Raw genomic sequence first — 10,796 nt, 5'->3', positions numbered from 1 at the left:
GTAATCAGTTTACCCTCAATTCCTTCATTTAAATTGTTGATAAAGATGTTGAACAACACAGGGCCCCGGACAGAGCCTTGTGGTACCGCACTAGAGACATTCATCCAACTGGAAGAATGTAAGGTGCAGAATGTAATAAATGTGGCAGAAGCATCAGCGCTCTGTAACACATGACTGCAACTCCAGGAGCTCAGCACATCCATCACCATGAAACTCAATGGAAATCTGCTCCTTCCAGAGAAATGAATGGAAACTCTCATTCATAAGCACATGGAGAACTCTTCTGCCTAACCAATCAGTGATACCGGTGCGTTTCTTTAATTCCCATCTCTGCTGGCTCCATAGTTATCACAGCTCAGAGCAGAACACGTGACTACAGGTGAGCTTCCAGATAGAAAGATGGCAGCTTCCGGATCTTACCCAGATGACATCAAACACGCATGCGCAAAAATATCATGTGACCCATAGCAGGTCACCTGATCAGCAATTGCACGTGATTCTGAATCTAAGTCGACAATTGGTCAGTACGTTACCGGCACTTCCGTGACGTAGGCGGGAGGGGTGTGGCCGGCAGCTGAGACAAATAAACATGGAGGTGATCTTCCACGAAAAAGTAAGTTCTCGTCTGTGATCGTGGGAGGCGGGAGGAGGGGATACCGGGGGCGGAGGGGGCTGTTATGGCGATGATACGTGATCACCGGGAGCCAAAGACAGCAAACACCTGAGCAAGAGGAAGACACAGGCACAAGGTGCTATTATAGGTCGCCTCTGACGTCACAGCACAGTATATACTGTTATTATAGGACGGCTCTGACGTCACAGCACAGTATATACTGTTATTATAGGACGGCTCTGACGTCACAGCACAGTATATACTGTTATTATAAAGAGGATGTGACGTCACAGCGCAGTATATAATGTTATTATACAGAGGATGTGACGTCACAGCGCAGTATATAATGTTATTATACAGGGGATGTGATGTCACAGCGCAGTATATAATGTTATTATACAGGGGATGTGACGTCACAGCGCAGTATATAATGTTATTATACAGGGGATGTGATGTCACAGCGCAGTATATAATGTTATTATACAGGGGATGTGACGTCACAGCGCAGTATATAATGTTATTATACAGAGGATGTGACGTCACAGCGCAGTATATAATGTTATTATACAGGGGATGTGACGTCACAGCGCAGTATATAATGTTATTATAGGACGGCTCTGATGTCACAGCGCAGTATATAATGTTATTATACAGGGGATGTGACGTCACAGCGCAGTATATAATGTTATTATACAGGGGATGTGACGTCACAGCGCAGTATATAATGTTATTATACAGAGGATGTGACGTCACAGCGCAGTATATAATGTTATTATAAAGAGGATGTGACGTCACAGCGCAGCATATAATGTTATTATACAGGGGATGTGACGTCACAGCGCAGTATATAATGTTATTATACAGGGGATGTGATGTCACAGCGCAGTATATAATGTTATTATAAAGAGGATGTGACGTCACAGCGCAGTATATAATGTTATTATACAGGGGATGTGACGTCACAGCGCAGTATATAATGTTATTATACAGGGGATGTGACGTCACAGCGCAGTATATAATGTTATTATACAGGGGATGTGACGTCACAGCGCAGTATATAATGTTATTATACAGGGGATGTGACATCACAGCGCAGTATATAATGTTATTATACAGGGGATGTGATGTCACAGCGCAGTATATAATGTTATTATACAGAGGATGTGACGTCACAGCGCAGTATATAATGTTATTATACAGGGGATGTGACGTCACAGCGCAGTATATAATGTTATTATAAAGAGGATGTGACGTCACAGCGCAGTATATAATGTTATTATACAGGGGATGTGACGTCACAGCGCAGTATATAATGTTATTATACAGGGGATGTGACATCACAGTGCAGTATATAATGTTATTATACAGGGGATGTGACGTCACAGCGCAGTATATAATGTTATTATAGGACGGCTCTGACGTCACAGCGCAGTATATAATGTTATTATACAGGGGATGTGATGTCACAGCGCAGTATATAATGATATTATACAGAGGATGTGACGTCACAGCGCAGTATATAATGTTATTATACAGAGGATGTGACGTCACAGCGCAGTATATAATGTTATTATACAGAGGATGTGACGTCACAGCGCAGTATATAATGTTATTATACAGAGGATGTGACGTCACAGCGCAGTATATAATGTTATTATACAGGGGATGTGATGTCACAGCGCAGTATATAATGATATTATACAGAGGATGTGACGTCACAGCGCAGTATATAATGTTATTATACAGAGGATGTGACGTCACAGCGCAGTATATAATGTTATTATACAGGGGATGTGACATCACAGCGCAGTATATAATGTTATTATACAGGGGATGTGACGTCACAGCGCAGTATATAATGTTATTATAGGACGGCTCTGACGTCACAGCGCAGTATATAATGTTATTATACAGGGGATGTGATGTCACAGCGCAGTATATAATGATATTATACAGAGGATGTGACGTCACAGCGCAGTATATAATGTTATTATACAGAGGATGTGACGTCACAGCGCAGTATATAATGTTATTATACAGAGGATGTGACGTCACAGCGCAGTATATAATGTTATTATACAGGGGATGTGATGTCACAGCGCAGTATATAATGTTATTATACAGAGGATGTGACGTCACAGCGCAGTATATAATGTTATTATACAGGGGATGTGACATCACAGCGCAGTATATAATGTTATTATACAGGGGATGTGACGTCACAGCGCAGTATATAATGTTATTATAGGACGGCTCTGACGTCACAACGCAGTATATAATGTTATTATACAGGGGATGTGATGTCACAGCGCAGTATATAATGTTATTATACAGAGGATGTGACGTCACAGCGCAGTATATAATGTTATTATACAGGGGATGTGACGTCACAGCGCAGTATATAATGTTATTATACAGAGGATGTGACGTCACAGCGCAGTATATAATGTTATTATACAGGGGATGTGATGTCACAGCGCAGTATATAATGATATTATACAGAGGATGTGACGTCACAGCGCAGTATATAATGTTATTATACAGGGGATGTGACGTCACAGCGCAGTATATAATGTTATTATACAGGGGATGTGATGTCACAGCGCAGTATATAATGATATTATACAGAGGATGTGACGTCACAGCGCAGTATATAATGTTATTATACAGGGGATGTGATGTCACAGCGCAGTATATAATGTTATTATACAGAGGATGTGACGTCACAGCGCAGTATATAATGTTATTATACAGGGGATGTGATGTCACAGCGCAGTATATAATGATATTATACAGAGGATGTGACGTCACAGCGCAGTATATAATGTTATTATACAGGGGATGTGATGTCACAGCGCAGTATATAATGATATTATACAGAGGATGTGACGTCACAGCGCAATGTATAATGTTATTATACAGAGGATGTGACGTCACAGCGCAGTATATAATGTTATTATACAGGGGATGTGACGTCACAGCGCAGTATATAATGTTATTATACAGGGGATGTGACGTCACAGCGCAGTATATAATGTTATTATACAGGGGATGTGACATCACAGCGCAGTATATAATGTTATTATACAGAGGATGTGACGTCACAGCGCAGTATATAATGTTATTATACAGGGGATGTGACGTCACAGCGCAGTATATAATGTTATTATACAGAGGATGTGACGTCACAGCGCAGTATATAATGTTATTATACAGGGGATGTGACGTCACAGCGCAGTATATAATGTTATTATATAGGGGATGTGACGTCACAGCGCAGTATATAATGTTATTATACAGGGGATGTGACGTCACAGCGCAGTATATAATGTTATTATACAGAGGATGTGACTTCACAGCGCAGTATATAATGTTATTATACAGGGGATGTGACGTCACAGCGCAGCATATAATGTTATTATACAGGGGATGTGACGTCACAGCGCAGTATATAATGTTATTATATAGGGGATGTGACGTCACAGCGCAGTATATAATGTTATTATACAGGGGATGTGACGTCACAGCGCAGTATATAATGTTATTATACAGGGGATGTGACGTCACAGCGCAGTGTATAATGTTATTATACAGAGGATGTGACGTCACAGCGCAGTGTATAATGTTATTATACAGAGGATGTGACTTCACAGCGCAGTATATAATGTTATTATACAGGGGATGTGACGTCACAGCGCAGTGTATAATGTTATTATACAGGGGATGTGACGTCACAGCGCAGTGTATAATGTTATTATACAGAGGATGTGACGTCACAGCGCAGGATATAATGTTATTATACAGAGGATGTGACGTCACAGCGCAGTATATAATGTTATTATACAGAGGATGTGACTTCACAGCGCAGTATATAATGTTATTATACAGGGGATGTGACGTCACAGCGCAGCATATAATGTTATTATACAGGGGATGTGACGTCACAGCGCAGTATATAATGTTATTATACAGGGGATGTGACGTCACAGCGCAGTATATAATGTTATTATACAGGGGATGTGACGTCACAGCGCAGTGTATAATGTTATTATACAGAGGATGTGACGTCACAGCGCAGTATATAATGTTATTATACAGAGGATGTGACGTCACAGCGCAGTATATAATGTTATTATACAGAGGATGTGACGTCACAGCGCAGTATATAATGTTATTATACAGAGGATGTGACGTCACAGCGCAGTATATAATGTTATTATACAGAGGATGTGACGTCACAGCGCAGTATATAATGTTATTATACAGAGGATGTGACGTCACAGCGCAGTATACAATGTTATTATTCAGGGGATGTGACGTCACAGCGCAGTATATAATGTTATTATACAGGGGATGTGACGTCACAGCGCAGTATATAATGTTATTATACAGGGGATGTGACGTCACAGCGCAGTATATAATGTTATTATACAGAGGATGTGACGTCACAGCGCAGTATATAATGTTATTATTCAGGGGATGTGACGTCACAGCGCAGTATATAATGTTATTATACAGGGGATGTGACGTCACAGTATATAATGTTATTATACAGAGGATGTGACGTCACAGCGCAGTATATAATGTTATTATACAGAGGATGTGACGTCACAGCGCAGTATATAATGTTATTATACAGGGGATGTGACGTCACAGCGCAGTATATAATGTTATTATACAGGGGATGTGACGTCACAGCGCAGTATATAATGTTATTATACAGAGGATGTGACGTCACAGCGCAGTATATAATGTTATTATACAGAGGATGTGACGTCACAGCGCAGTATATAATGTTATTATACAGGGGATGTGACGTCACAGCGCAGTATATAATGTTATTATACAGAGGATGTGACGTCACAGCGCAGTATATAATGTTATTATACAGAGGATGTGACGTCACAGCGCAGTATATAATGTTATTATTCAGGGGATGTGACGTCACAGCGCAGTATATAATGTTATTATTCAGGGGATGTGACGTCACAGTATATAATGTTATACAGAGGATGTGACGTCACAGCGCAGCATATAATGTTATTATACAGGGGATGTGACGTCACAGCGCAGTATATAATGTTATTATACAGGGGATGTGACGTCACAGCGCAGTATATAATGTTATTATACAGAGAATGTGACGTCACAGTATATAATGTTATTATACAGAGGATGTGACGTCACAGTATATAATGTTATTATACAGAGGATGTGACGTCACAGCGCAGTATATAATGTTATTATACAGAGGATGTGACGTCACAGCGCAGTATATAATGTTATTATACAGGGGATGTGACGTCACAGCGCAGCGTATAATGTTATTATACAGGGGATGTGACGTCACAGCGCAGTATATAATGTTATTATACAGAGGATGTGACGTCACAGCGCAGTATATAATGTTATTATACAGAGGATGTGACGTCACAGCGCAGTATATAATGTTATTATACAGAGGATGCGACGTCACAGCGCAGTATATAATGTTATTATACAGAGGTTGTGACGTCACAGTATATAATGTTATTATACAGAGGATGTGACGTCACAGCGCAGTATATAATGTTATTATACAGAGAATGTGACGTCACAGCGCAGTATATAATGTTATTATTCAGGGGATGTGACGTCACAGCGCAGTATATAATGTTATTATACAGAGGATGTGACGTCACAGCGCAGTATATAATGTTATTATACAGAGGATGTGACGTCACAGCGCAGTATATAATGTTATTATACAGAGGATGTGACGTCACAGCGCAGTATATAATGTTATTATTCAGGGGATGTGACGTCACAGTATATAATGTTATACAGAGGATGTGACGTCACAGCGCAGCATATAATGTTATTATACAGGGGATGTGACGTCACAGCGCAGCATATAATGTTATTATACAGGGGATGTGACGTCACAGCGCAGTATATAATGTTATTATACAGGGGATGTGACGTCACAGCGCAGTGTATAATGTTATTATACAGGGGATGTGACGTCACAGCGCAGCATATAATGTTATTATACAGGGGATGTGACGTCACAGCGCAGCATATAATGTTATTATACAGGGGATGTGACGTCACAGCGCAGTGTATAATGTTATTATACAGGGGATGTGACGTCACAGCGCAGTGTATAATGTTATTATACAGGGGATGTGACGTCACAGCGCAGTATATAATGTTATTATACAGGGGATGTGACGTCACAGCGCAGTATATAATGTTATTATACAGGGGATGTGACGTCACAGCGCAGCATATAATGTTATTATACAGGGGATGTGACGTCACAGCGCAGTATATAATGTTATTATACAGGGGATGTGACGTCACAGCGCAGTATATAATGTTATTATACAGGGGATGTGACGTCGCAGCGCAGTATATAATGTTATTATACAGGGGATGTGACGTCACAGCGCAGCATATAATGTTATTATACAGGGGATGTGACGTCACAGCGCAGCATATAATGTTATTATACAGGGGATGTGACGTCACAGCGCAGTATATAATGTTATTATACAGGGGATGTGACGTCACAGCGCAGTGTATAATGTTATTATACAGAGAATGTGACGTCACAGCGCAGTATATAATGTTATTATTCAGGGGATGTGACGTCACAGTATATAATGTTATTATACAGAGGATGTGACGTCACAGCGCAGTATATAATGTTATTATACAGAGGATGTGACGTCACAGCGCAGTATATAATGTTATTATACAGAGGATGTGACGTCACAGCGCAGTATATAATGTTATTATACAGGGGATGTGACGTCACAGCGCAGCGTATAATGTTATTATACAGGGGATGTGACGTCACAGCGCAGTATATAATGTTATTATACAGAGGATGCGACGTCACAGCGCAGTATATAATGTTATTATACAGAGGTTGTGACGTCACAGTATATAATGTTATTATACAGAGGATGTGACGTCACAGCGCAGTATATAATGTTATTATACAGAGAATGTGACGTCACAGCGCAGTATATAATGTTATTATACAGAGGATGTGACGTCACAGCTCAGTATATAATGTTATTATACAGAGGATGTGACGTCACAGCTCAATATATAATGTTATTATACAGGGGATGTGACGTCACAGTATATAATGTTATTATACAGAGGATGTGACGTCACAGCGCAGTATATAATGTTATTATACAGAGGATGTGACGTCACAGCACAGTATATATTATTATACAGGGGATGTGACGTCACAGCGCAGTATATAATGTTATTAGACAGAGGATGTGACGTCACAGCGCAGTATATAATGTTATTATACAGGGGATGTGACGTCACAGCGCAGTATATAATGTTATTATACAGGGGATGTGACGTCAAAGCGCAGCGTATAATGTTATTATACAGGGGATGTGACGTCACAGCGCAGTATATAATGTTATTATACAGGGGATGTGATGTCACAGCGCAGTATATAATGTTATTATACAGGGGATGTGACGTCTCAGCGCAGTATATAATGTTATTATACAGGGGATGTGACGTCACAGCGCAGTATATAATGTTATTATACAGGGGATGTGACGTCAAAGCGCAGCGTATAATGTTATTATACAGGGGATGTGACGTCACAGCGCAGTATATAATGTTATTATACAGGGGATGTGACGTCACAGCGCAGTGTATAATGTTATACAAAGGATGTGACGTCACAGCGCAGTATATAATGTTATTATACAGGGGATGTGACGTCACAGCGCAGTGTATAATGTTATTATACAAAGGATGTGACGTCACAGCGCAGTATATAATGTTATTATACAGGGGATGTGACGTCACAGCGCAGTGTATAATGTTATTATACAAAGGATGTGACGTCACAGCGCAGTATATAATGTTATTATACAGAGAATGTGACGTCACAGCGCAGTGTATAATGTTATTATACAGAGGATGTGACGTCACAGCGCAGTATATAATGTTATTATTCAGGGGATGTGACGTCACAGTATATAATGTTATTATACAGAGGATGTGACATCACAGCGCAGTATATAATGTTATTATACAGAGGATGTGACGTCACAGCGCAGTATATAATGTTATTATACAGAGAATGTGACGTCACAGCGCAGTATATAATGTTATTATTCAGAGGATGTGACGTCACAGCGCAGTATATAATGTTATTATACAGAGGATGTGACGTCACAGCGCAGTATATAATGTTATTATACAGGGGATGTGACGTCACAGCGCAGTGTATAATGTTATTATACAGAGGATGTGACGTCACTGCGCAGTATATAATGTTATTATACAGGGGATGTGACGTCACAGCGCAGTATATAATGTTATTATACAGAGGTTGTGACGTCACAGTATATAATGTTATTATACAGAGGATGTGACGTCACAGCGCAGTATATAATGTTATTATACAGGGGATGTGACGTCACAGCGCAGTATATAATGTTATTATACAGGGGATGTGACGTCACAGCGCAGTATATAATGTTATTATACAGAGGATGCGACGTCACAGCGCAGTATATAATGTTATTATACAGGGGATGTGACGTCACAGCGCAGTATATAATGTTATTATACAGAGGTTGTGACGTCACAGTATATAATGTTATTATACAGAGGATGTGACGTCACAGCGCAGTATATAATGTTATTATACAGAGGATGCGACGTCACAGCGCAGTATATAATGTTATTATACAGAGGATTTGATGTCACAGCGCAGTATATAATGTTATTATACAGAGGTTGTGACGTCACAGTATATAATGTTATTATACAGAGGATGTGACGTCACAGCGCAGTATATAATGTTATTATACAGGGGATGTGACGTCACAGCGCAGTATATAATGTTATTATACAGAGGATGTGACGTCACAGCGCAGTATATAATGTTATTATTCAGGGGATGTGACGTCACAGCGCAGTATATAATGTTATTATACAGGGGATGTGACGTCACAGCGCAGTATATAATGTTATTATACAGAGGATGTGACGTCACAGCGCAGTATATAATGTTATTATTCAGGGGATGTGACGTCACAGCTCAGTATATAATGTTATTATACAGAGGATGTGTCGTCACAGTATATAATGTTATTATACAGAGGATGTGACGTCACAGCGCAGTATATAATGTTATTATACAGAGGATGTGACGTCACAGCTCAGTATATAATGTTATTATACAGAGGATGTGACGTCACACTATATAATGTTATTATACAGAGGATGTGACGTCACAGCGCAGTATATAATGTTATTATACAGGGGATGTGACGTCACAGCGCAGTATATAATGTTATTATACAGAGGATGTGACGTCACAGCGCAGTATATAATGTTATTATACAGGGGATGTGACGTCACAGTATATAATGTTATTATACAGAGGATGTGACGTCACAGCGCAGTATATAATGTTATTATACAGAGGATGTGACGTCACAGCGCAGTATATAATATTATTATACAGAGGATGTGACGTCACAGCGCAGTATATAATGTTATTAGACAGAGGATGTGATGTCACAGCGCAGTATATAATGTTATTATACAGAGGATGTGATGTCACAGCGCAGTATATAATGTTATACAAAGGATGTGACGTCACAGCGCAGTATATAATGTTATTATACAGAGGATGTGACGTCACAGCGCAGTATATAATGTTATTATACCGAGGATGTGACGTCACAGCGCAGTATATAATGTTATTATACCGAGGATGTGACGTCACCGCGCAGTATATAATGTTATTATACAGGGGATGTGACGTCACAGCGCAGTATATAATGTTATTATACAGGGGATGTGACGTCACAGCGCAGTATATAATGTTATCATACAGGGGATGTGACGTCACAGCTCAGTATATAATGTTATTATACAGGGGATGTAACTTCACAGCGCAGTATATAATGTTATTATACAGGGGATGTGACGTCACAGCGCAGTATATAATGTTATTATACAGGGGATGTGACGTCAGAACGCAGCATATAATGTTATTATACAGGGGATGTGACGTCAGAACGCAGCATATAATGTTATTATACAGGGGATGTGACGTCACAGCGCAGTATATAATGTTATTATACAGAGGATGTGACGTCACAGCGCAGCATATAATGTTATTATACAGGGGATG

The 10,796-nt window shown here is 39.7% G+C and overlaps 1 protein-coding gene across 2 annotated transcripts in view; it reads left to right on the top strand.

Annotated features, from left to right (window-relative positions):
• The first annotated feature begins 482 nt into the window (after positions 1-482).
• The window catches only part of ATXN3 (ataxin 3), a 97,885-nt gene continuing 87,571 nt past the window's right edge, over positions 483-10,796 (top strand). Inside the window, exon 1 of one of the 2 annotated variants that reach the window (XM_073638264.1) lies at positions 483-613. In XM_073638264.1, the coding sequence (XP_073494365.1) occupies positions 590-613 (24 nt within the window). In that variant the 5' untranslated portion in view covers positions 483-589. The remainder of the gene's footprint in view (positions 614-10,796) is intronic. The other variant, XM_073638265.1, reaches the window with a different exon arrangement.

This window comes from Phyllobates terribilis, unplaced genomic scaffold (assembly GCF_046119375.1).
Source record: "Phyllobates terribilis strain yellow unplaced genomic scaffold, ASM4611937v1 Scaffold_7__3_contigs__length_470593459, whole genome shotgun sequence".
Classification (NCBI taxonomy): domain Eukaryota; kingdom Metazoa; phylum Chordata; class Amphibia; order Anura; family Dendrobatidae; genus Phyllobates; species Phyllobates terribilis.
This window is presented reverse-complemented; position numbering and strand designations above follow the sequence as displayed.